Source organism: Puntigrus tetrazona, chromosome 6 (assembly GCF_018831695.1).
Source record: "Puntigrus tetrazona isolate hp1 chromosome 6, ASM1883169v1, whole genome shotgun sequence".
In the NCBI taxonomy this organism is placed as follows: domain Eukaryota; kingdom Metazoa; phylum Chordata; class Actinopteri; order Cypriniformes; family Cyprinidae; genus Puntigrus; species Puntigrus tetrazona.
This window is the reverse complement of record NC_056704.1, coordinates 19,325,548-19,353,180: the sequence shown is the minus strand read 5'-3', so window position 1 is coordinate 19,353,180 and position 27,633 is coordinate 19,325,548. Positions and strand designations below refer to the sequence as shown.

The 27,633-nt window shown below is 37.7% G+C and overlaps 3 protein-coding genes across 5 annotated transcripts in view; 1 reads left to right on the top strand and 2 right to left on the bottom strand.

The window, feature by feature from the left end:
• scn8ab (sodium channel, voltage gated, type VIII, alpha subunit b) overlaps window positions 1-11,088 on the top strand; it is a 48,572-nt gene extending 37,484 nt beyond the window's left edge. For 2 of the 3 annotated variants that reach the window (XM_043241899.1, XM_043241900.1), the window contains exons 21-27: window positions 493-615; window positions 3,371-3,655; window positions 4,167-4,220; window positions 4,306-4,443; window positions 4,627-4,731; window positions 5,204-5,474; window positions 5,593-11,088. In XM_043241899.1, the coding sequence (XP_043097834.1) occupies window positions 493-615; window positions 3,371-3,655; window positions 4,167-4,220; window positions 4,306-4,443; window positions 4,627-4,731; window positions 5,204-5,474; window positions 5,593-6,749 (2,133 nt within the window). In that variant the 3' untranslated portion in view covers window positions 6,750-11,088. The remainder of the gene's footprint in view (window positions 1-492; window positions 616-3,370; window positions 3,656-4,166; window positions 4,221-4,305; window positions 4,444-4,626; window positions 4,732-5,203; window positions 5,475-5,592) is intronic. The other variant, XM_043241901.1, reaches the window with a different exon arrangement.
• si:dkey-195m11.8 (fidgetin-like protein 2) lies at window positions 8,223-18,774 on the bottom strand. The gene is made up of 2 exons (XM_043241902.1): window positions 18,668-18,774; window positions 8,223-16,328 (listed from the first exon to the last, which is right to left on the bottom strand). The coding sequence occupies exon 2, from the start codon at window positions 16,318-16,320 to the stop codon at window positions 15,484-15,486; it is 837 nt and encodes a 278-aa protein (XP_043097837.1). The 5' UTR covers window positions 16,321-16,328; window positions 18,668-18,774; the 3' UTR covers window positions 8,223-15,483.
• Window positions 18,775-20,656: 1,882 nt separating this feature from the next.
• On the bottom strand, window positions 20,657-24,662 carry krt18b (keratin 18b). Its single transcript, XM_043242578.1, has 7 exons — window positions 24,140-24,662; window positions 22,595-22,677; window positions 22,221-22,377; window positions 21,716-21,880; window positions 21,504-21,629; window positions 21,186-21,406; window positions 20,657-21,100 (listed from the first exon to the last, which is right to left on the bottom strand). The coding sequence occupies exons 1-7, from the start codon at window positions 24,575-24,577 to the stop codon at window positions 21,070-21,072; spliced, it is 1,221 nt and encodes a 406-aa protein (XP_043098513.1). The 5' UTR covers window positions 24,578-24,662; the 3' UTR covers window positions 20,657-21,069.
• Window positions 24,663-27,633: the final 2,971 nt, after the last annotated feature.

Genomic DNA, 27,633 nt, shown 5'->3' with positions numbered 1-27,633 from the left:
GTGTTTGTACGTATTGTGTGTATCTTGTGTGTACAAAGTACAGTGAACGTGCTTGTAAGTTTGTGCACACCTCTTCTCTAAATGTGTCCCTTCACCTCTGTTTTTTGTATTTCTCAACCAAAAGTTTCCTTCCAGGTTTGCTGTAAGCTGCTTTCCAAGCTTCGTCTGCCTGCGATACCAAAAACCAATCGCATATTAAGATCAAAAGTGCAAACATTTGGGTCGCCCAACAATACAGTACCTATGACTGGTTAACCCCATGTTTAACCTGAATCTCTCCTTCTCTCTCTCTTTCTCTCTGTTGTTGAATACACATATATGCATACATACATGAGCAAACCCTTCTATATGTATGTATATATCTGTTTACTGCCTCTCCAGCTCAGTGTCAACGTAGGGTCCTCTCTCTTTCTCCTTGACGTCCTCCTTGACTCTAACACTTTGGCCCATCTCTTTCTCTCTTCCTCCCTTCCTCTTTCTCTCTTTGTATAGGTGTCTATAGTCAGCCTTATAGCTAATGCGCTGGGCTACTCAGACTTGGGCCCCATAAAGTCCCTGAGGACTTTGAGGGCTCTCAGGCCCCTGAGAGCTTTGTCCCGGTTTGAGGGCATGAGGGTAAGATCCAGGGCTGCCCTATGCATGCCAGTCACTCTGTGAGAACACGACTGCATGCCAAAAACCACCATTGTGCAGAAAGCAAAACCACAGCTACAGAGGAATAAGCAAACCTATCAGGATTCTGAAAATCCAAATGACATTGTTGTTTTTTTTTGGCTAAACCTATCCTTCAAGTGCATGTATTTTAAAACTCTCCGCATGGAAAATCCTTTCAACATTGCGTCATGATGCAGCTGAAATATGAAGATTTTATTGATTTCTTAGATGTGTAGAAGAATAATGAAATTCCCTTTTTATTTAATTGACATCTCAAATAATCTTATAGCAACTTATGGGGAAACTTATGGTTTTTAGAATAAAGACGAGAGGGGATATTATGTGAAGCTGCCTCATCACAGCCATTTATTTCTTTTGTTCGGTTACCATTCACTTAATGACATTAGTTGAAGGCCTTTTTGTGATGTTTCTAGCATCCAAATGCCTTAAAGGTTCACCGTTTCTCTTAAAGACTCTCTGTGACTTTCTAAAGTCATCCTTCTGTCTTCACCCTTCTCTTTTCTGCAGCCTAATACTTCGGTTTCGGTTTGTCTGGTCTTTTTTTTTTTTGGTGTGCAATTACAAAATAATGCGGTTTAGGTTTAGATAGCTCTATATTGGGTTTAAATATAATATTTGCTTGATAAATTGAGTTATGAAAGAGACAGCATGGTTAAAAATCATATCAGGTTTTTATGCATCAATCTTCTTTTGATCACTCACAATAAAATGATGTCAAAAATACAACTTTTAGTCATTTAAATCAAGCCTTAAAGACTAATTTCCAATGTTAATGAAAAGCAAAATCAGAAGATCAGTAGATCGTTTTCTAAAACATTCTCTGATTACTCAAACTTTAAGAGAATTTGTACCACATTAAAATTAGTTTATTGTAACCTAATCTGTTTTTGTTTTGGGTTTTTTTCATTTGAAAAACTGCATTACCAGTTTTTGTATCCATTCAGTTGTTCATATTCTGGTTCTATTTCTTTGCCATTGCATATCATGTAGAATGCATGTTCTTGAAGGTGTAAGAAAAAAGTCATGTTCCCCCCTTGGTTCTATCGTAGCTAATATCTGCGATTGCATAACCATCTCATTGACTCATATAAACCAGGCTTATTTGCTGAGCAAGCTCCATTGCTTGCCTGAATGCCAGGAGTACGTACAGGTCATATTTCACTACCAGAGAGTGATTTGTTCTTACTTATTTTTTAGAACGTTTGATACATTTCCTGCACTTCAAAATATCTCGAGTAAATGCAACTTGCACTAATTCATGAAAGCCTGAATTGGAACATTGAGTTCCCTGTGTAAGGAACACTAATTAATGAATTAGTAATATCACTGACATCGTTAACTATCTTTTTAAATGTATAAAGGGGGTGGGGCATGACTACTGCTAGGACTGCATGCACCGTTATTGGCTGACCATCTCTGACATCACCAAACCAGATAGTGTGCTGACATCACAGCTTTTGTGTGTACCATGAGTGAGAGGGTGACTGGGAGGGTGGGAGTCTTCCTCTACAATGTCTACCTTTATATTTCTACCACACATTGGGCAGGTAGTTTTCTCTTAATGTCTGGGTTCTTTCATGACACTAAGCGGTATACTGGTATGGCAAAAGAAAAAAAAAATGTGTTTGGTGGTTATGTATTTATGTACGACTAATAATAAATCAAAGGTGGCAATGGTCTACAAATTCCACATATCCTCTGGATACTGGTGTTGTTTTGTTTCTGCTTGTTTCTTACTACTTGATACACCATTGTCAAGCATGAAATTGCTACCCATTCTTATTTTTAAAAACTCTTCAAATTTACAATTCTGGATTCTTTGGATTATATAGCATTTTATAATAATACTTTTATCCAATCAACGAATGGGAAACAATGTTGACTTGCAAATAAAGTAGCAAGTAACTCACGAGAAGCAGATAGAAGCAGAGCATGTGATATCCAGCATGCAGACAAGAGAGAAACCTCTGTGGCTATCCGTAAATGGGATGATGATGATGATGAAAATTTCAATTTAAATAAAACATTTCTTCAAGCACTTAACATAAGGTGTTTTCATGCATTTTGTCTGTATAACCTTTGCCACTTTAATGCACACTTTATAGTATTTGTTTTATTATTATTAATAATTTTTGTTGGTGGATCCAGCCATACCAGTCTGCGTCATCTTAGTGTTGTCGTCATTAAATTCTATGTTAAGTTACTATATATTTATGATATAATTATCTTCTTGCTCTTGCTTAAAAAAATACAATAGGGCTACAATTGGCGAATAATTCATTATTAAAAAGTTGGCACAGTAATTGTAAAGTAAATCTTAAACCTCTACATAAATTTCTTTCACACATTACTTGTACTATATTTGCATGTATATACAGATATCATTGATAAACAAATAGCCAGCATCGACTACACTATATTTGTTATTAAACATTTATAAACAAAAACTCCTAGAAGTTGTTTTAAAAAGATTAATTTACCTTTGTTCAGTGAAAAAGTATAGAAAATTGGATTTCTTTCAAAAGAGCTTGAAGATATGTAATATACATTACATGTTTAACATATGAACAATTATTTTAGTCTAATACCCACTTTCTCTATCTCTCTGCCTCTTTTTTTTTTCCCTCTCAAACACTTTATTGAAATCCATCCCCCTTTTTTCCCACTTCCCCCAATTTATTTGTTTGTCCTGTAGGTTGTCGTGAATGCTTTGGTGGGTGCCATTCCCTCCATTATGAATGTGCTGTTGGTGTGTTTGATCTTCTGGCTGATCTTCAGTATTATGGGTGTCAACCTGTTTGCTGGGAAGTACTATTACTGCTTCAATGAGACATCGGAGGAGAATTTTGAAACTGACGTTGTCAACAACAGGTCAGATTGCTTTGCACTCATCAGTATGAACCACACAGAGGTTCGCTGGAAGAATGTGAAGATCAACTTCGATAATGTGGGTGCTGGTTACCTGGCTCTCTTGCAAGTGGTAAGTCATCTCATTTATTTTATATATCATTTGTTTAAATTCCCTCCATGACCTTGCTCAGTAAAAAAATCCTTCAAATTTGAACAAACACATGAACTGTTGACTCTTTTTCTTGCCAGCATTAAATTTTTTTTTAGAATTTTTACTAACCTTTCTTGACCCCCAGAATATTTTATTGTATTATGATTTTTTTTATTAACACTTGAATGTAGGTATATCTCATAAAAAGCATGACCATGAGCGTCCCCAAAGCTTGCACAGTTCTTTACAAATTCCTGGATCCCCATTTGACTCAGTAACATTAGACAGTTTTGATTTATTTGCTGTTTATTAATGGTTGCATTATTTTTCATGCGCATCTGCTTACATATGTGACCAATCCTTTTCAACTGTGTTTTTATAACAGCGTATAACAATGTCATAAAAGACGAGATAACTTGTCAATGTCATTGAAAGAATTTGTGTTACTGTACATAGTTTTGAGTTTGGTTTCTTTCTCCATATGATCTAGGCCACATTCAAAGGCTGGATGGACATCATGTATGCTGCTGTGGATTCCAGAAAGGTGTGAATGTTTTTTTTTTTTAGTTTTTAAAGACTTGTTGGCAGCTTATTCATGTGAGTCACTTTTTGCTTACTGCTCCTTGCAGGTTGAGGACCAGCCCATCTACGAGGACAACATCTACATGTATATATATTTTGTCATCTTCATAATCTTTGGGTCCTTCTTCACTTTGAATCTCTTCATTGGTGTCATTATTGACAACTTTAACCAACAGAAGAAAAAGATAAGTGTCTTTATGTTTCTTCACCATGATTTGCACGTTCACACTTTCTCTCTGCATTTTTATGTTGTCTCCTTTTCTGTCTGTATTTTTGTGCATAATCTTAATGGCATAATCTTCTTAATTTAAGCACATGTGGTCAAGCAAGATTGTCAGGTTGTAACCAGTCTGCTTTTGTCCCTATACTTTGGAGGTCAAGATATCTTCATGACTGAAGAACAGAAAAAGTACTACAATGCTATGAAGAAACTGGGCTCAAAGAAACCACAGAAACCCATCCCTAGACCACTGGTAAGCAGACAGATTTTGGTTGCTACGCATACCTCACCATCAATGATTGGTGCAGTTGACAGGGCAATAATGCCATATTAATACTTTCTAGATTGGCAAGTGAATAAAAATGTTTTAAAAATCCAATTGCAAATGCAATTAAAAAAAAAATCTTTTACAATGATATGCATTTGTAAACATTAAAATGTTTATTTGTCATTTATAAATGTTTTTTTATCCATTTATTATTTTATTGCTTTATTTAACTATGTTTGTTTTAATTAATTAACAATAAACATTGATTAACATCTTTGTTTTAAATCTGTTTATTTATTTGTAAATTACAAATATATGTACATTTTTGTCACATTATTCATGTACTTTCATATTTTTGAACAAATGATAGTTTCATTTTCATTTTAAGTAATGTTTCTAGTCCTCCATGTTTATCTTCATCTTTTCTGAATTCCTTTTTCTTTTCATTTTCTTACAGAACAAAATCCAGGGGATGGTATTTGACTTTGTCACTCAGCAGGCCTTTGACATTTCCATCATGATGCTCATCTGTCTTAACATGGTAACTATGATGGTGGAAACAGATGATCAGTCAGAAGAGACAGAGAACATTTTGTACTGGATAAACTTCATATTCATTGTGGCCTTCACTGGCGAGTTTGTCCTAAAACTCTTTGCTCTCCGACACTACTATTTCACTAATGGTTGGAACATCTTTGACTGCGTTGTCGTCATTCTGTCCATTGTGGGTGAGTGTTGCGTCCAAATGAGATTTCACCAACAGACAGGGTTATTTTTCTTAACACGTCCTTTCACATTTCATGAGCTTTGGACCCTTTTGTAATTTGCCTTTGCTTGATTTTTCAGGTATGTTCCTGGCAGACCTTATTGAGAAGTACTTTGTGTCACCAACTTTGTTCAGGGTCATCCGTCTGGCTCGAATCGGTCGTATTCTGCGTCTAATCAAAGGAGCCAAGGGCATCCGGACATTACTGTTCGCTTTGATGATGTCACTTCCTGCACTGTTCAACATTGGCCTGTTGCTGTTCCTGGTCATGTTCATCTTCTCCATCTTTGGCATGTCTAATTTTGCCTACGTGAAACGAGAAGTAGGAATTGATGACATGTACAATTTTGAAACTTTTGGCAACAGCATGATCTGTCTATTCATGATCACCACATCAGCTGGTTGGGATGGCCTCTTGGCTCCTATCTTGAACTATCCACCTGACTGCAACCCCGAGAAGGAGAACCCAGGTACCACAGTCAAGGGCGACTGTGGCAATCCCTCAGTGGGAATCTTCTTCTTCGTGATGTACATCATTGTGTCCTTCCTGATTGTGGTGAACATGTACATCGCTATCATCTTGGAGAACTTCAGCGTTGCTACCGAGGAGAGCGCTGACCCACTGTGCGAAGACGACTTTGAGTCCTTCTATGAAATCTGGGAGAAGTTCGACCCAGATGCTTCGCAGTTCATCACCTTCGCCAAGCTGCCAGACTTTGCAGATACATTAGAACATCCTCTCCGTGTGCCAAAGCCAAACATTATCGAGCTGATCGCCATGGACATGCCCATGGTGAGTGGCGACCGCATTCACTGCTTGGATATTCTGTTCGCCTTCACCAAGCGTGTGCTCGGCGACAGTGGCGACCTGGACATGATGCGCCAGCAAATGGAGGAACGTTTCGTGGCAGCGAATCCCTCCAAGGTGTCATACGAGCCCATCACTACCACGCTGCGGCGTAAGCAGGAGGAGGTGTCAGCCATCATCATCCAGAGGGCGTACCGAGCCCATCTGGCACGCAGAGGCTTCATCTGCAAACGCAGGCCTGCCAACAACAAACTGGAGAACGGAGGGACCAATCAGGAGAAGAAAGAGGGCACGCCTTCCACTGCATCCCTGCCGTCTTATGACAGTGTCACCAAGCCCGAGAAGGAGAAACAGGACGACAACAACGAAGGCAAGGGCCGCAAGGAGAAGGGCCGAAACCAAAAAGACGTCAGGGAATCCAAGTGTTAAGACTGCTGCGGTATAACACTCGTGGACAGCGATAACGATCATGACGATATTATAACAAAAACTGTCATTTCAAGCGAATGGAAACCCTGACGCTAACTATACAGATCTGTACAGATTACTTTCATTTAAGAGGAAAAAACAAAGCCGAAGTAACACGACAAAAAATTGTTTACAAACGTCACTGGCGTATCGGGGAGAAGAAAAGTGTTGGGGTTCCTCAAAGCTTGAAGACACTTCCGAGTTAAACCAAACATAATCAGCTTCCTGTGTGACACTGTTGCATCGAGACTCGATTTAAACAGAATCCAATACGAACAGAATTTAAAAAGACAGATACTTGATCAAGTGTATTTTAGAGGGCTATATTGCGCTTCAGTATGGAACTCTTCACCGAGCAGGAATGTGATTATCCAAGGGAGAAATAGGATCGAATCCCATGCTTCTGAACTGCGTCGGCGAACTTTCCATGCAGAAAACAAACACTGCTATTCATGAATGGATCAGCTTCCTGAGGCGGATGGAGAAGGAGTTTCATTTCATATATGTGTACGAACTCAACGTTACTGTGAGAATGAGCAGGATAGACATGAGTGTGAAACAAAACCAAGAGTCTGGCTGATTCCAACGGTCTCTTTGCGTTTGTTAGCATCGAATATATATTTTACATGGTCTTAACATTATTTGAGCGGCAAAAAAAAGGAGAAAACAGGAGGAAAAATAAGAATTTAACATTTAACATTTTGCCCATGTCACCCTCAGTAACTGTGTCATGATAACTTTGTTATACCTGCATCAAAAGGCTTTTTCTACATGGGCTTTCACACCGATAGGACCGGGGGCAATAACCAGGGGCCCCCAATACACATCTCCAAATGAATAATAAATTATTGTGCTTGTTCAATGCATAGAAATGACTTGCATGATGGCATGTTTTGATCAGAAATTTTGCATGAGTAATCATAGTCCACAAAACACTAATACAGACCACCACAGTGGCTTGACGATGTTTGAGGCTGTCCACTGGCTAAATTTACCTCCAGAAATCGAATTTCGTTTGAAAACCCAATTTGGCTCCGAAATAGATTGTCAAACATTAGGACAGAATTTGGGACTGGCTTCAGATGGTGCAAAATGCCTGTTACTAATCAGTGGCTTACGTACATTGAAACAAATACTAGCATTGTGGCACATTATTGGAGAGGAAGGATACAAGGGACATCCCATTTTTTGCTGCTCAGGAGATAATGAATGGGAACACTAAATGTGTCGGAAAGTGTGTGTATGGAGACGGGGGGAAAATGAAACAAAATAACACTGTAATTCCTAAAGCTTCTTATTTTATTTGTATGCAGCAATATCGCTTACCTCACCTATAGCACTGCCCGCGCTGCGGGTCATATGGTAGGTGGGTCCAGGGAGGGGCAAGAGGGAGGGTGGGGGTCAAAGGTTTGGGCATTATTAGGGGTGTAGCAAGTTGGTTGGCATTTTTAATCCTCATCAGGGGTTAGATGAGATGAGCTATAACCGTTTCTGAGAAAGTGGCAGTTTTTTTTTTTATTTTAGAAAAATAGAAGAATTCTGATATTTTAAATTTTTACATGCTATATTTCTTTAAATAGTTTTGCAGCGTGTCTACGTCTAGTCTCGTCCCGGTTTGTCCCCTGAGGACCAGCTGGACGTTTTTATCTGTGTATGAAGCCATCACATCTTCAGCAATGGTTTGATTGTAGCCAGGACAAAAGGACAGGACTTGAGAGAGACAGCTGGATGGTTGGAAAGTCACAGCTGTTTAAAGGAGAAGCCAAAGATGTTTGTCTGATTATCTGCTGTGTGCAATTTGTGTCTGAAAGTTTCTGGAATGTCTCAGGGGTGGAGCGATCCTCTCCTGCTTAACACTTTCAGACAGACTGATGCTTGTTGACTTTCCCCATTATTCTCAGGATACAACACGGTGTATCATGTGACTCTTTTGTCATCATCGAGGGCCTCCACTCGGTCCGGAGAATGTTTGTAACATGGGGTGGAGCTGAAGCAGGAGCTCTCCCACCTCATCGACCTCTCATGTAGAGAGAAGAGTAGGGCTATCTGACACAGAGCCGAGTTTCAGAGATTTCAGACTGCAAGAAACGTGTTGCTGTAGAGGTGATGATGAAATGAGATGCAGACTGAGAATATTGCTTATAATTCTCACCACTGTTCTACGGAGGGCCTTGGTTTTTAAATGTGCAGTTATTCGACCCCTGGTCAGCCTTGTTTCTCTTCAGTACACCACCACACTAAATGCCAAATAACCATTCGGCACTGGTCCCACAGCAGCTTACTGTGAGCCGGGCAACTCCACACATCAGAGCGACATTTTTTAGTTTCTTTTAGTGATGTCAGCGGTTTTCCCTTTCCCTTCATCTGGTGTCGATGGTCCAGTTGCTGCATGCGAGGGTGTTGACCTGAACCAAAACAAAACGAAAAAAAAAAAAAACTCTGCTCAGCAAAGCTCAACCATTCTCATTTATGCAGCCACGCAGGCTCGTCTGTATAAACGATAACAGAAAAAGAACCAATAACAGATCATACATTCATTCCAAAAAAAAATGAATGAAAAATCCATTTAAAAAATATATTGTACAGTATAGGCTATGTTGTAAGCAGCACAAAATGCTGAAAAGTTAAGAATGAACTTTTTAAGAGACTATAAATAATGTAATATATAATTTTATTTTAACAGCATGCATAGTTTTTTGTAAATACAGAAATACTAAAAAAAAAAATACTGCTATTAATCTAATACTGAAAAATAATTATAACCTTAATAGAATGGCTTCACTCATTGCCCTGGTCTCACTAGGTAGACTGTGACATATTTGTTAGAAGGTGTAGATTTTTTGACACACTTTTCACATTAAAGAGGGGAATCCAATATGTTAAATGCAAAAAGTATATATAAATCTATACATAAATCAAGGCATATATATATATATATATAGAGCTATACAACATATGTATCTATGTATACATGTATATGTACATATGTGTATATATATGCACACATATACATATGTATGTATATATGATATGAGAGAGCACTGTCCTCCTCTGTGTTGACCTCTGCTTGGAGTGGAGGTGAAGCACTACTGGCTGTCATTTGCTCACGTTCTTCTTTCTTTTGTGCAATACGTTCGGTGAACGACCAAAACTCTGACCTGGCCCACACAGTGTGCGTTTGTGTGTGTGTTTGAGATGTCTGGGTTTGAGCGAGTGTTGTCTGTGTGCGTGCACGGGTCTAGCTTTCAATGCACGGTGATGTACTGGCTGCTCGCTATGGCTTATGTCGCCCGTTTTTGGGAGGGGAATGCACTACCAGCAATTCATTTACACCCTGTGTGAATACGTCCTACCATCTCCAACTCACATACTACGTACATATGCACTGGACGCCACATGTTCTTCCCCCTTAAACCCTGTTTTCATCTTCCGGCCTAATCGGCTAATGCCATGATCTTTCAGTCCGAGTCTGAGAGAGCGAGTGTGTGTGCGCGTGTAGGGTGGGGGGGAGAGGACAAGCGTGCGTGACAGTTTGGTCACTTTAAATGTGTGTGATGCAGCTTGACTTAAGCTTAGCTTGTTCTTCATCTCTTAGATACACAGCAATGCAATTTGCAGTCTTAGGTTTGGTTAGGCTTTATATTATGCTTTTCTTGTCTTTGTATGTTTGTTTAAGGTGCCTTTTGCTGCCAATTTTGTTTGTCGAAAATGTAGATGATGTTGCATAAAATTCTCCTAAACAAGTGGAGCTTGTTTCAAATGAGCACTGGGAGAAAGAACTGAACTAAAGAATGTCTGTGACATCTATTAAAAAGCAAAAAAATATACTTAAAAAAAGACAAAATACAAAAAAAATCACAAAAAGCGGAAAAAATGAAAATAAAAAAAGAAAACTTAACTGGCATCAGCCTGACTTCATCATCAGAGATTGTCAAATAGCATGGGGCGGGAAATAGAGTGCGTTGGCCACTCAGTGAATCTCTTAAAGGTTGAGTCTGTAGAAAGAGAAACAGTTTGCCTTCTGTGCTCAGCTTATGTTAATTTTCAGCCACTTCTTTTATTTTTCTATAAATACTGATTTCTGTCTATTCTTTTGTAGCATGACTGAGATGCTATTTCCTTCATTTGCTGACAATAATTCAAGTGGGTTTTGGTTCATAATGTTGTTCTTATCTCTTGCCACTGATGTTGGAGAGGAGAGGGTGTGTTGCACAACCACTTGACTTAGTGAGAATCAGTGAAAGATTGTCTTCATTTGAGCACGAAACCTTTTCCAAACAATAAAGCAGCCTTCCAGTTATGCTCGAGTGTTTGTGTTTTTCTTTCTTCTGTCAAAATTGCTGAACAATTTTCCTGTTAAAATTTTGAATAATGCACAACATATAATGTGGTGGAAGACCATTATTTTTATTTTTTTATTTTTATACAAACAACCCAGGGTTGTTTTTATTAATTTGTTCTTTTTTGTTAAGAGTTTAAGTATTCAGGTTTGTATTTTTTGTACCGTACAAACTAGTTAACATTCTTTGCATATTTGCGGTGTGGATAACATTGATTGGACAGCCACAGTGTGAATACAGATTAATTTGTTTAAAAAGCGTCTTTTCTAGCTCTTGCACACCAGTTGGACTTTATATACTTTACTGCTCTTGAAGAGACATTTTAGTTTAGGTAAGCGGTCTTGGGTTTCACTCCAGTTCACATGTTGTCTGTCAATTTACCTCAAAAGTACATATGAATGTATTTAATAGAAATATGAATATTTAAAGGGAACTGCCTTTGTTTTTTTTATACGCATGCGTATGAATGGAAGTTAATTGAATGAAAAGGGCAGTGTGACCTTCCCTTTCTACTATATGTACGAATCAGTGGGCGGGGCTAAACAGGCGATGTAGAGGCAGGCGTTGATCATCTTCTGCAGATTCCATAATAGAGTGGTACATTCCGCAAGCTGACCTTCAATATAAGCTGTTTTAGGCTAAGAAGAAAGTTTTGAGTTCTGGCACAAAATGTTTTTTATACCACAATGACCTCTTATATGTCAAAACATCGAAGGAAATTTCTGTTTATGACCCCTTTAGTAGAGGGCAGTTCAGTTAAGGATTTGTTGTTGCTAAACAACTGAAAGATCAGCCTGATCTCACTGCAATTTGTACATGTTTTACAAGGTGGCTAATTCGAATAAATTCATACAAGCTCATTTTTTTTGTATGAATTTGTATGTATAACCTACGAATTTGTACGAATTAGCCACCTAGGCGAACTAGTCGGTCGCGAGACTGTATTTGAAAGATACATTCTGAAGATCTCACTATTGCAGAATATCGCAAAAATACTAAATACTCGTAATACGCAAAAAAAACGAAGTAAATACATTTTTAAAAAAGGTAGGGTTAAAGGTAGAGTTAAAGGCGATAACAGTGTTAAAAATATATTTGCCTAAGATAAGGATGAGGAAAATGATAATCTACTCTTGTTGGAGAAATGTTACAATAAAAAGCACATTATAATCTAAAAGTATCCTCTAGATCAAGGTCTGTTGAGGCACACATCCTCTGTTTGGGAATCACTGTACTGTGTTGGTGGGTGCATGCAACATTGACTTTGTAAGGAGTGCTGACAAACACTTCCTAAGGTTTCTGTTTTAGGTGTCATTAAGGGGTTGCGTTGGTTCCCTTGCTGTGTTCTTATCATGACGAATTGAAGGTTGTGTATGTGACAGCATTCCTCCACCCCACCCCTTTAAACTGTGAGGCAGACAAAGGGTCACTAAAAACAAAAGTCCATGTCCTTACATCAAATTGGTGGTTAAAAAAGAGAAAGACATAGCCTGACAAAAAGAACAGGTTATCACATTTTGTGGTACGATGTGAAATGTCTTTAATTAGACTAAATAACTACCATTTGCCAAACCACAAGGGACTAGTCTAGTATTTAATCACTTTATTAGGTTTCTGGTGCTCTTTATCTTGCTCCACACCTGATTAATGATCATGAATATGTGACTAAAAAACAGATCATTATTTGTTTTAATGGATGGATGTTTGAGCCTTATTGGAAGGGTTGGGAAACATTTAGTGATACACAGTAACTTATTTCATGTTCATTAAGTAAATAATAACGTCATTTTTATTTCTTTGTGAATTATCGTTTTAAATGTGTTAGGAGAGCAACTGTAGGTGAATATTATCTCTCTTTCAGGAGACAAACGACCTGAAACCTGAAAACGCAAAAACAATATTGTACAAAGCTTCTGTAATTCTCTGTATGTCATATTCAGATGTTCACCATTACATATGCCCCATTATCACTGTTTGTGTAGTATGAGGATATTTTAATCGTGTTATAAAAGAGAGTATATAAAGTGCCGGGAAAGATTTCGATGTTTTCAGAAAATAATCATGGATGGAAAGATTTACTCACTTATCAATACGGATTGAGCTAAATCGGAATTTGTGTGAGAGACAAAAATAAAACATGGGTCAATGTATAGACCAAGAACCAATCACAAAAAATGGTCTTAGGCTGCACAAAGATGTTGATCCCTAAGATGAAAGACCCAATTCATCAGTCTAAGATTAAACGGCTCACACTGAGGCGAGGACAGTATTGAAAGTTCTGAAAAACAAAGCGCTGAGGGCTGTGTGTACTGGGAGGTGGGGGTGGACGAAGAGAATAGAGCATCTGTCACACTCTGCTGCACATTGACTGCAGGGAGCTGTTTTGGGTGGGGGTCACTATAAGGAAGAATTGGAGAGTCAAAAGTCAGCATCTGTGTTTAGCGTTTGGTTTAAGAGTAGTAAGGACATCCAGAATGAGTAGAATGTGAAAACTATTAATGATAAGGATTGTTTAAGGGTGTATAAAAATATTTGGTTAAAGGGTTTGCCACTAGAGGCAACAACACACAAGTAATAATACTGTTTTATAACCGACAATATTATAAATGGGTATAAAGTTGTACTATAATTAAGGATTGGATAAAAAACACAGCATCATCTTGACCTTTTCCTAGAAAGATCAAGTGATTAAAGAGTGTATACAGACATGGATCTGCACAGCCATAAGGAGGGGATTTCTGTTGGGAGTTAAAGATCATGATATGCGAATGTCATCCTGGACAGGGTACAAGGTGACCTGACGGCACCAGCTGTGCAACTGGCCCTTATGGAAGTACAGCACTAGTCAAGCATAAATACTGTTTACTGTAAAGCCTGTAAAAGCCGTAAGAAGATTGTGTAATAATGAAGGTAATGAACCACGTTTATTTGAATAAGACTGCAAACGTTACTATTTTTTAAATATACAAAACAAAATGTTCATTTTAAAATAAATAAATGACTAAATTTATTTTTTAAAAATTACAAAAACAATAATGGCTGCTGAAAATTCAGCTATCACAGTGATATAACTGAGAAACAATTTTACAGTCTTATCATAGGTAATGGCTCAGTTTTTATGCAAAATACACACACACACACACACACAAAGAGAGCAAATGGTATATTGGTACAATAGTTTTATTTTGTGTATTTTTTCGTTGAGGTAGACATTTTGACATAATAAACAATTGTGTACTCTGAACATACAGCATTGTAACAGTGAGGTAGATCGTATTGTACATGTATTAAAAAGGAGTTTGTCCTGTATATTGCAATTGTTAGAGTAAAATACAATTTAAAATTAAATATTAACTAGACTGCCATTTTCATTTCGGTTTGTACATTTCAGTGTATGTCCCATTTGCCTCACCATAACAAAAGCTCTCTATTCTTTCACAAGCCTCATTTAAAACAGAGAAGGGTCAGAGGGTCAGAGGAAAACACATCCAGTGATCAACTCAGGGGGCTGGGACAGCTCTGTGGGTTTCCATAGTAAAGTCACAATAGGTGAATAGTGAAAAAGACTGCGTAGAGCCTTTTAGCCTTTTGCAGTGGCCCTGCGGAAGCCAGATATATTATGCGTCCTGTAAAAATATGCTTTGATGCTATGATTTTTATCATTGAAATACTGTAAGGTTACAAATACATTTTAAGTTTTTTAATGAAAGACATGGCAAAGAAACGAGACTAACTAGACAATAAAAGACAAAGACATCTGTCAAACTCAAAAAATGTATAAGATAAACATTAAGTATGGCTTCATTCGCAATTCCTGAGGGAAAACAGCATTACATTCAAAGTTTATAGAGGAACCTTACCTTATATTCCTAAAACAAGAGGAATTTTATCTGATTTCAGTGTTGAAGAACATCCATGACCTTACCACTGACATGCTCGCTGAGAAAATGTATGAAAGCACAAACTCTTTCTCTTTTATTTTCGATTCCTCTCTTTCAGTCTTTCTTTGGCTTGGATTTCATTGATTGAAGCAGTGGATTAGTACTTGCAACCATAATGTGCTTCACTGCACAACATAATTATAGAGAGAGAGAGAGAGAGAGAGAGAGAGAGAGTAAAAGAGGAAAGGAAGAGAATAAAAAAAGAAAGAGTGATTTCAGGGATACAAAAGAGTGTCTGTGCTACAGATCTCATTAAAGCTGCAGTCAGAATTAACGCTAATGTGCATAAGAGAGACTTCTCAGTCCATAAACGGTTTTATACCATAATTCTATTTGCCCTGATGTTTGTTAGCTTCAAGTATTGCTATAGACATGTATAAAAAAAAAAAGATAGTTGGACTACATTAAGTAGACTCAGGGATATGTGTACTGTCCCGGGCCTCCGTAAGACCGTGTCTCCAGAGGCCGAAGATTACTGGTCTTACCCACAGAATCTGCCTCAAGATCGGACTGAGTGGAAAGTCTATCGGGCCTGTAGCTCTGGAGGTCTGTCCCACAGCTTTCGTTGACATTCCCAGCACTGTCGCTGTTCTGCCGTTCGGTCTTGTCCCTGATCGTGTATGGAGACACTCTGGCAGTTTTGGACTGGTCGAAGCCGAACTTCCTGTTGCGTGGGAGTTCGGCAGCAGCATGGCTGCTGTGAAGAGGTGTGGGGGTGTGTAGACCCGAGGGCAGCAGAGAAGGGGTGCTGTGAGGGTAACTAGCACTCAGGCCGCATTGCTGGGGATAAGCGTAGCCTGGTGCGGGTGGCAGGTATGCAGACGGCAAGGCAAACGCTGGTGAGGGAAGATAGGATGGTTTAGGCAGCAGGTGTTGGCTGCTGTAGGATGATGGGTAATCCTGAGATGTGGGGCCGCTGCTGTACTGCTGTTCTGAGTGATCACTTGCACTCCCCTTCAATGGGTCTAAACCAGGAAGCCCTTCTGTGCTGTATCCCCCTGGCCATGGCTCCTGGTGCTGCTCACTTCTTAGGAAGCTCCCATGTTCTGGTAAAGCCGAGTTGAAGGAATACCTCTCAGCATAGCGTTTTAGCAAGCTAGAGGCACTGAGGGCACTGATGTCGTCGCTGTAGCCTGAGAACGCAGGGCGACTGGGCTGTGGAAAGGGGAGGGGCTTAGGGTGAACTGGAGGTGATGTGGAGGAGGAGACATCATAGTGTTGCTCCGCCCACTCAGATGACCACTGCATCATTGCCACACCTGGAAAAGATAAATAATAACGACAAGTTTTTAACATACTGTATGCTGAAAGAATATTTGATGTGATTTGTGTTAAAGGAATAGTTTTCAAATATTTAATTGTACATGATGTTACTATTAATTGGAATTAGTTCAGAAATAATGCACAAGATAGGTAAAGGAGGTATTTAAATGGTTAGTTCGTCCAAAAATGAAAATGTAGAAAATTTTACATGATGTTACTCTTCTATTTCTTGTTGACAAATTAAAACAAAGTAAATAGAAATCCATCACCAAGAAATAAACATTCAGGAAATTCTGCACAATTTTGCTGTTTATTTTCATTCGTTCTTAGGGAATAATTCAAAAGTTTGCCCAAAAATACAAATTCTGAAAAATTCTGCATGATTTTACTATTTTATTCATTATTGAAATATAATGCAAAAATGAGGTATTTAAAGGGTAAGTTTATTCAAACAAGAAAATTCTGAAAATGCTGTATGATGTTACTAAAATATTATATTAGAAACAGAGGAGTTATTTAAAGGGACACACAAGAAATATAATTCTGAAAAATTTGCATGAAGTTCCCATTACTTTTTGTTCATTGAGGAAAAATAATGAACAAGATAATTGAATGAAGTATTTAAAAATCATTTAGAGGTAGAGATATTTTTAGATAATCCAAAAATGAAAAATGCGAAATTTATGCACATTACTATTTATTAAAAAAAAATATTTGTTGACAATGCAAAAAAACAACAACAAAAAACATTTTGCATATTTTTATTTAACTTGAGAAATAATGCACAAGACAGCTACCTACAGGCACAGCTTAATTTGAAATTATTCATCACTCAAATTTTTGAGTGAATGATGTTAGTGGTGTTGTAGATGAAAGCCCTTCAACTTCACAACTGGACTAACACAAGAATTCACCATATGGAACCGCTTAGTAATCTGGACAAGATGTGATCTATTCTTCGCATCTTAATCTGTGCTAATGTAATCTCAGTAACGCTGTACTCATCATCCTCACACATTTTGATGAGCGTAGGACAAATTAAATGTGCTGGATTTACAACCAGTTATATTTATATATGTTTGTGTATACATCTGTGCCTTTTTTCATGTACCCTCTTGAAGATAAAGGCAGATTAGAATCAACAGATGAGAACAAAGTTTTAGAGAGGTTAAGAGACTGATGGAATACATTTAACAGCATTTTAAACAAATATAAATGAACATTATTCGCCCAGGTTCTAGAAAGTTAAGATTGTTAATCCCAACAAATCTTTGCTCTTGTTCATTTCTAAATATCTAATGCTGACAACTGCCTGTTTCTATATATGGATCTGCTTTATCCTTGTATTTATATCTTATGGTGCTGCCCTCTAATTCACACACTTCTTAAAACTTCCACTGAAGAGACAGGATCCCGTCCATAAATATGGCTGCACCCGGAATGCTAAGAATTCAGCCTGGGATCTATTTACAAAGCACATCCTTTACACACACACACACACACACACACACACACACACACACACACACACACACACACACACACACACACACACACACACACACAGGACATCAAGAAGCCTTATTTTAACACATGGCCAAAGATCTGCAATGCTAAATCAATTACTCATAATATTGCATGATCCTTTTAAGTACAAATGTTCTCTGCTTGGAGGCTGGCTACTACGCAGCTCAAAAGCAAAATATAAACACAATATAATGATTTTTTTTAATCTCCCCATGATTTGAAAAGGCTCATGAGATGGTGAGATGGGAGCAAAAAAAACAGCTGGTAAACTAATTACTCTTATTGATGAACACACACTTTCCACCAGAATCATATCCTCTAACACCCTAATAATAATGCATGTTTTACATTGTGCATCAACTCATCATGCTATTTTAACAGAAATTCAGTATTTTTTGTGAGCTGACTCTATATGCATGGTGTACAACAATCTTTCCACCATATCTCATAAAAACAGATAACCTGAATGAAAAAAAAGATAAATTACCTGAACACTTTACTTTTATTTAAAATAAACATGTCAAATGTTTCATCTTAGAATTTCATATGCCAACACTAACCACACAAACCAATTGTAGCAAATAGTAAATGTGACATTATGATGCATAAATACAAAATGCATGTGCAACCAAAAGGATTTTTCTCCTCTCATTCTCTTTAACTTAACATGCAAACTTCAGCATCACATGCAAAAGCCATTAACCTGGATTTAAACAGCCTCATGAGAGGTAGAGAGGAAGACAGAATGATTTTAAAATGTAATCTGATAAATGCTGCAGTGGTATTTCATATGCATTAAGAAACATACCAGTCCCTCTCCTTCGATCTTCATTGCATTGTAGCAGTTATAAGTAAATTCCAAGCTTTACGCGGCCATGCCCTCACACTTTTTGTCTCTTGCCTCTTCTTTTTTTCTTCTATCCAACTCTGCACTACCTCCCTCTGTCCCTGTGACAACAGCTCACATGCACAGCCCCTCCCCCACACAAATCCTCCCCTCCCCTGCCCTCCCTTTTTGTTGAAAGTATTTGAGCAGAGAAAGAGAGAGAGAGCTTGGAGATCTTTTACTGGTAATTAACAGGGTTTGGTAATGATTGCATGAACACAAATGGCATTTGCATCAGCCTAATGCAATGACATATATATATATATATATATATATTTATATATCTGTGTTTCTGTTTCTCATTTGGGAGGCAATGATTGTTTGGATAAAATGATCTGGATATCAAAATATAAGTTCTATCAAGTAAACAGCTGAGGGTGCTGTTGGCTGCAATACTGCTGCGTGTTGAAGATCCCAAGAATGCGAAGAGGAATTCTTCCACATAAATGAGCACTCGAGAAGCTTTCCCTTCCCCTCATGCGAAATGCCTTCATATAATCAATAATAAATCCATTTGAATTCTTAACTCTTTTTTTGTCCTAAAGTTGCGTGAAGGATATTAAATAAATATATCTTGGCATATGCGACTCCTATTGGTCTAGTAACATTTGTGCATGTTTGAACAGCCATAATGTCAGTTTAAAGAGAGATTTTATAATCAGCAGGCACTCTGAGTCACAGAAATAATTACATTAAAGGGATATTACTCTTATGTACCAGAGTATTATTGTGGAAATTGCGTTTTTTTTGTGGAAACGCTAATTGCCCATAGCAGTTTTCCACAAGTTCCCAGGTGATCAGTCACATGACAAATGTTCCTGTAGCAAAAATGGCAGCCTCCAGGTTGCATGCACTAGCCTAGCAATTGCCATTAAGATGAATAGGAATACTAGCAACTAGGTATTGGAGACTTCTGTCAGCTTTTATATGTCAGTCTAAATCACTCTAAATCTTAAATAATTCACCAGATACCAGTTAGAATTGTCCAAAAAATATCATAGTTTGTTGCTTTAAAATAACTTGCTTTCTAAACGTTTTAGTGTCAGAATGTAAAAAAAGTGGTTTGTTAAAAAATTATTTCCAATATAAATTACTTATTCTTAATATTTCAACTTATCTCTTTTTTTAAAGCTGAAGTGTATTTTTTTTATCAAAATCATTAATCTTGTTTATTAGAATAAGTACTTTTGTAGTTATTAACATTATCTGAATCTGGTTTGAAGAACTCAAAATCAATCCACCTAAGCTTTTCTGCTAATCTGTTTAGTTGAAGGCTTACAGTGCCCAAGCAATGGATTTCCAGCAAGCTAATTAGCTGTCATGGCATTAGCTCATTGTGCGAAAGTCAAGTAAACAAATCCCAGTGACTTTTCTAGATTTATCTGCGCTTCATCGTCTTAGGAAAATTAGCACATAGCATGAAATCATGTACTAATACGGTTTAATTTCTTATTGATAAAATTAAATGTTTGATAGACTAGAAGTTGTATGGATTTTGTAGTCATTTTTAATTTAGTTTTCATTGGAGAGGAACCAGATGGTCCTTCACAGCTCTTCAAATGGCCGACATTAAATGCTGTAACAAGCTTGTGTATCTTGTAAGTAGAAGTTAAAGCATTTGCAACGACACATATGTACCTGGTGTTTCAACTGTTGTCTATAAAATGTATTCTGTCTTAGTGTTTGTCCAACAGCTGACATATTTTATTTATCATATTAAAACCATGAAAATGGATCATAAACTGGAGCAGTTATGTCAATCACTTTTTTTTTAAATGTGTGTACAATACATTTCGTCCTGCCTGAAGTTATTAAATCTTGTGTGAAATACACCATGACCCTTGTATGTTCAAAACATGAACTTAAAAGAGGAAACCATTGCATGTAAAAAGTATTTCAATCCAATCCAAATTTCAATTAGAAAGCATGTTTTTATTTCATTATTGCTTTGAATAGAGAAGTTCACATTTCCCTTCACATTTCATTGTAATAGTACGTTTACTGTATAATTTGTGCAATGACAAGGAATTATGTATTTTAAAGGCTCATAATACACAATTGATGTTCTAAAAGCTGCCTTTGTTGTTCTGAAACTTGCACATTTGTGTAAATTCAAAGTATAGGGTGGAACAGGCTTTGTTGACAGATTACCCTGTAAATGACATCATGTTGAAATTGTTGTGTCCTGTTGTATAGATTGTGGTCTAGACAGAGTGAAAGAGGACCTTTAAATGACAATGATTTACCGCAGGTTTCCATGTGCATGCTATCTAAAAAGTTACGTTTGTTTTGTGGTCTGCTCTTCAGGATCGCTGCCTGTAATATTATTCTCGGCCATCTAGTGCATCCTGGAGCCTAAACAACAAAAATAAAGTAGACCCTGTAAATATATATGATACACTGCAAAATACAACAACTGAAGTTATATTTGATTTCTCACTTGAAGTCTCCCCCATCTAGAAGTTTCTTGTAAGTGCTGATCTCTGCTTCTAGTTTCATCTTCATATTAAGCAGGGCTTCATATTCCTGACCCTGCTCTGTGATCTTTGACCTCAGCTGTGCCAGCTCAGCTTCAAGCTGCATTATGATGGTGTTGTACTTCTCCATCTCTGCATTTGTACGTAGCTCTGTGTTCTGCAGCGTGTCCTCAAGCGACGCTTTCTATAAAGACAGTTTCACAATAATTAAAAAAACAATAATTTTATTAAAAATGCTACAATCTAACACTTTCATCATATGGTGCGCATGTGCAAGTTACCAGGCTTTGTTGGGATGCCAGCTCTATTTCTAGCGTTTGAATCTGTCGCCGTAGGTCATTCATCTCCATCTGTGCACCTTGTAATGCTTCTGTGTTCTGAGCCACCTGCACCTGAACATCTGACATCTGAGGAGAAAGAGTTGGTTAGATTTACGTGGAGGAGTTCAGTTAAAGCAAAATTACTGTTATGTTGGTGGTCAGAGGTTCTGCACCTGAGATTCGTGCCACATTTTGAGTTCCTCTGCGTTTTTAAGTGCAAGTTTTTCATAGTTAGCCCTCATGTCTTCCATTACTTGAGACATATCTTGCCCCTTCGGTGCATCAACGTCCACCTGAACACCTGACTGGGCAATCTGGTTTCGCAGCTCTCCAACTTCCTGTCAAAGTTAAACAGAAAGAAAATCAGAGACATTTAGAGTATGAAATTACAATATTGTGACTTTTACTGCATTTTGATAATGTCAGCATGTTGTGGAGGTGAAAACTCATTAATTTAAAGACCCTGTCAAAATTTGTATTTTAGTCTGCTAAAAATAAATCTATTTACTAGATTACACAATTTTTTTTTCCAGATTTCTATTTTAATAAGATAATACATCAACACAAGAAAGAAAACTGTGCTCATCAGAAGGTATCATGGTGTTTTTAAGCTTATTCAGAGATGTGAGGATCTCATTCTGTGTGTGAATCTCATGCATCTAGTGTTAAATTGTTTACATTTTCATGGTTTTTTCTGAGGAAAAGAAGCTCTTCTTTCAAGGACTCAATTTCACCCTCCACATTCAGGCGACCAACGTTGGTGTCATCAATGACCCTCTTCAGACCCGCAATATCTCCTTCCACGGACTGCCTGATGGCCATCTCATTCTCGAACCTATAACACACACAAAATAGCCTTTCAAGTAATGCGCCAAAAATGCTTGTGTGTGCATGTCAACAGTCCTCAATCAAGCATCTGTCAGACTGAAGGTTGACTTGTCTATTTTGTGATTCTAACAAAAGAGCACATTTTCAGAAGCAAGATCTTTGATACCAAGTAACAAGAAATATTGTTGTGTGAAAAGTTGTGTGGTGTAATAATGAAAACTGACTTGACTCTGAAGTCATCTGTAGCCAAACGAGCGTTGTCAATCTGCAGAACAAGACGAGCATTGTCCAAAGTGGCATCAAACACCTACAGGCAAAACAAAGCACATATTTAACAAAACTGGTTTCTGACATCCATTCAGCTTTTATTTGTTCTTTAGCAACTGTACAAAAGATAAATTTGTAGCATTAATTATAGCATTCTTGGAATAAGGTTCAGGCATATAATCTTATCTAATCACGTAATTACCTAGAATCAGCTTCTGAATTATACTTGGTATTAACATGAAACCTTGGAAATGGTAAAGACTATAAAATATGAGAAAAATATATATATATTTTTGGTTTATGGCTATGTTTGATGCACTGTATGAAATATAATTTGTGCATATCTGTAAATATACTCTATTATCTAAATGTGTATTAAACAAAAATGGAATGAAAGTAATGATCAAAAAATACTCATACTAAATTTGTCTGTGTGCCACATCCTGCACTGGTAAAAGCGGAAGCTGGTACACATTATCATGTGCTTCTGCTTATCAGACCCGGCTGTCTGACATTTTCTTTAATAAAAAGCATTCAGCATTCTTTTTTAGTTTAGAACCTTTTTTATTAGCTTAGGTTTGTACTTGGCAGTTTTACATCTGGTATTAACGCAAAGACATTTTGGAACAATAAATGTTATGTAACCATATCTGCGGTAAATGATGGAGTTCTTCTTTTGCATTCATGTTGTGTGCGAGAGAGTGCCATTGTGGCTGTGTGGGTGCATTTGCTCGTGTGTGTGTGTGCGCGATTGCTTATCCCACATCTGTTTTGCATTATGACTCTAGTCAGAGATTCTGATTCAGCTGGCTGTAGTCGGTCAAACATTCTTCTAATGCTTTAGAAATGATTGTGAATGCTGTATTTGTGTTGACCGTTGCCATGGTTGCGCAGATTTTAAAACCAAATGTGGAGGGGTTTGAGGAATTCCCTCAGACAGAATCAGAATACGTATAGAGAAAAGCAGAAGAAGCACAAAAGAAAGAGGAGAGAGAGAACAGGGCGTGTGCCACACCCTCCATTGAGATGTACGGAAATCTGATCATGCATTTTTATTGCACCAAAGGGATCTCATGAACATTACAAAAACATTTTTTATACTCTTAAGACATACTTTATACCTAAAAAGGCTCAGGTTTGGGTGACAAAGAAGCAAAAATATTTAGGCAAACATAGTTTACTTCATAGTTTACTTGTCTTCATACAGAACACAAACTAGGAAAAAGGTTTTTACCGAAAATTTATATGATATAGCTTCTCTGTTAAAATTAACACAAAAAATTGCAATTTTCTGTTTGTGCAAAACTTTAATTCTAGGCTTCGCTCCTACATTTCAGTTTGATTGCATGTAATTCAACACATCTGGCATCTTCTCCTCCTCCTAACATAAATAACCGCCTGCTCTCGCAATCTCTCAAATGCTTCCTTTTGCAGCTTTGAACCCCCACCATATGGAAAGTACACACTCAGACAAAGCATATAAACCCAGCAATGTCTCTCACCTTCCTCCTTAGGTCATCCAGGATTGCGTTGTACTTGCTGTAGTCGCGTGTTTCAGGTCCACCTTTCTCCAGGGCCTCCCTGATCTGTATCTCCAGTTTGCTGTTCTCCTTCTCTAGCCGGCGTACCGTTTCCAGGTAAGCGGCCAAACGGTCATTCAAATTCTGCATCTGGCCTTTCTCATTGCCCAGGATGGACCCTGAGGAGGCAGTGCTGGCCAGAGACCCCGCTGCACCAGCGCCCATGCCTGCTGAGCTCACCTTGAAGGCTGAGGAGGAAGAAATTCCCCCACTTCTAGGAGCAGAACGGAGAGACATGGAAGAGACGGATGAGATCTTGGTGCCATGTCCACCTGCCCCGCCATACGTGCTAGCAGCACGGTGTACCGGCACAGAGCGGGTGAAGGAGATGTGAGAGGCCTGAGGTGCGTAAAAGCTCATGGTAGTGGAGGAAGGAAGTACTGAGTGCAAGAGAAAATGTGTATATGCTGAGGGACGTCAGCCGTTGAGAGCTACAGGAAGAGAACTGTGTGCTTTTATACCCCCACCAAACTCTTTCTGTTCCTCCTTTTCTCTCTCTGACTCACAGACACACGCACATTGACCAGCAAAGACCCTGCCCACAAGGTCCGTTTTTTCCCTAACTTTTTTTTCAGTGATCTCTAACGCCCTTCCCACATCCTTTCTCCCTCCTTTTCTGCCTCAAATCAACCCTCTGCCTCCCTCCATCTGAACCCAATCCTTGTGCTAATCTGGCCACATATACGTACTTGCAATGAGATACAGCCCTGAGCTCAGTCTCATTATGTGCTTTCAGTCCCACAGTGCTTTAGTGAAAGCTTAAATAACAAGTTTAACTAAGAACAGAGTTTTAAAAAGAAAACAATGGTTTATGATTTTGATCAAGCACCTTTGGGACAGGCTACACCTATGTGTGCATTTTCCCAAGACCACATGTGAACTACATTAAAACTTTTTCCCCCTTTACTTTAGATCCTTTATCATAGTTCAAATGAAATGATTTACTATTTAAAAACATACATTTCTACAAAAGAAACTTTGGAGCATTAGAATGGACATTTTTGACTGAACTATCCCTTTAAGGCATAGTTTATCCACTAGGATGTTTTTGAAAACTGCATTGCTACAAATAGTCTCACTTGCTTTTGGCCTTTTAAGGCATTGCTAAAAATTATATAACTGACCAAATATGTGATTAAAAAACACTGGTAAAGACTCCAAATAAATTGTAAGTTGTATTAAAAAAACAAGGTCATAAATGCAAAAGCTCAAGATAACGTCTTAATATTTGGAGATCAGTAACACTATGAACACTCTGAACTCAATTTGGCTGTCTAGGACCAAATTATCTTGATGGTTTTTCTTGTTTTAGTACAAAACCTATGCAAATTCATAGTCGTGGCTGAGATGAAAATTGTACAGTCCAACATGAAGAATTGCTGATTTTGTAAAAGATCTCACTGGGATCGTATTAAACATTATAAAGCACTATTAAAAACTTAACCGTGTGAACCCAGCTTTTATGTCACGGGTTTTGATATCCGAGAATGGCAAAAAAACAATAATATGTAGTTAATTGTTGCAATAAAGATGCTGCTTTGAAATATCTATGATCCAAAGAACAGGACACCCAGAGGCCTAACACACCCAGGAGGTGAAAGAAACCAGAGAAGTTTGCACAAAGAGTTTTTGAAAACTGATCCTTTCTTTCTTTCTTTCTTTCTTTCTTTCTTTCTTTCTTTCTTTCTTTCTTTCTTTCTTTCTTTCTTTGTGTTTTCTTGATTTCAGTGTTCTCTGCAGTTTTTGTAAAAGTTGCATACATTTAAAAAATATACTGTACGTTTCACTTTTTTAAAAATAAATGCTTATATGCCGATTAAAATACCTGTGATGTAACAGGCAGCAGGTTGCCTATTTAGAGAAGGAATTAATTTCTCGTGGAACATTTCTCTGACTTAGAAGAAGCTAACTGGCTCTTGTCGGTGGTTATAGTGCTTTCTCTGTGTCAAGAGTGCAGTCTGCAGTGTCTTTGTTTGGATGGGGTGTCCATAGATTCCAGAGAGCTTTGGTTAACGGATGAGTCATCTGTCCCATGATTTCCGGGAGCTCTGAATACAAATCACAGACTGCCCTGCAGGAAAAAAGTGCATGGTTTGATCAAGCCCCTCTTTTTTCCACTCTTCTTCATGCTTTAAGTCTCCTTTATGTTCTCCGGTTCTAAAAGTAATGAAGTACAGCTAGTATTCAGGACTCCTTGTGTTTGTTTCAATCATAAACATGGCAACCATGTCCGTGTGTTTTGTTGTACTAGGCTGTTTCTAAGCAACATTTTCATTTCCTTTTCTGTGGTTAGTCAAAACTGTGCTGCGCACATCAACAACAGTCATACTGAGATGCATCAGTTAAATCAGGAGGACACAAAGCTGATCACAAGAAATCCTGTTTACAGTCTCTTCTCACTTCATTATTGAATTATTTCCAGTCAGTAGCCTAGTGGATGTCACATGTCTGGATAAAGATGTGCCGTGTATTGGATAAGGTCTGCAGAGCACAGACAAGCCATCACATTAATGGTTTACAAATGAAGAGTCCAATGAAAAGTTGCCAGACACAGATGGCAAAGAGTAAGCAGACAGAGAGGAAAAGAGTGCCAAAAAAGCAGGAAAATGAAGGGACAGTGAGTCACACTCCAGAATGAAGGAATTTGCACCACCCTGCCCCCTTTACCACATGTGACCTCCCCCACTCCTAAACTTCTTTTTTCTTTCTCTCTCGTGCATAAGCATGCATGATGTATTACTGTTTTGTTCCTCAGTTACACGAATGCACGAATTTTAATGTTTTAAACTTATCAACAATTTGTACCAATTTACCATCATTATATTTATGAAAATCTGACAGTATTTTCTGACTCAAAAAGGTTGATTTTCTTCTTTACACCCATTTCCAGATGAATCTAGATGAAATCAACACAAACAGCTGTAGAGAGAGCAAAATAAATGTCCCTGGCAACCACATTCAACTTTTTATTATTCTTTTGTGTTTGCCTGTTTTTTAAATTTTTTTATTTGTGTTTCCACCCATTCGCCCTCTGTGCTACTCTCTCATTATCTGCAACTCAAATATTCTCAGGAAAATGAGTATAAAATAGAAGAATGGAAAGCACAAGGAAAGGAAAACCTGAATCTTTCAGCAAAGGGAAACTGGAATCGGATTTCTCTTTTCTCACTCCAGCATTGTTTGTATGCTAGCATGCGTTTTAGCTGTAAGCACTTTGTTTTAAGATATAACATTTTTTATGATTTTTTACATTAAATGTTACATTAAATTGCTCAAATCTATAATATACAAATTCTATTCTTTTACAGGTTTTCATCAAATAATTCTTGGGGGGTTCTTTCAACATTCTATAAAACAAAAGAGATGTTTTTGAGCAGTAGATTAACCTTAACATTTTTAAATGTAGTTATATTTTT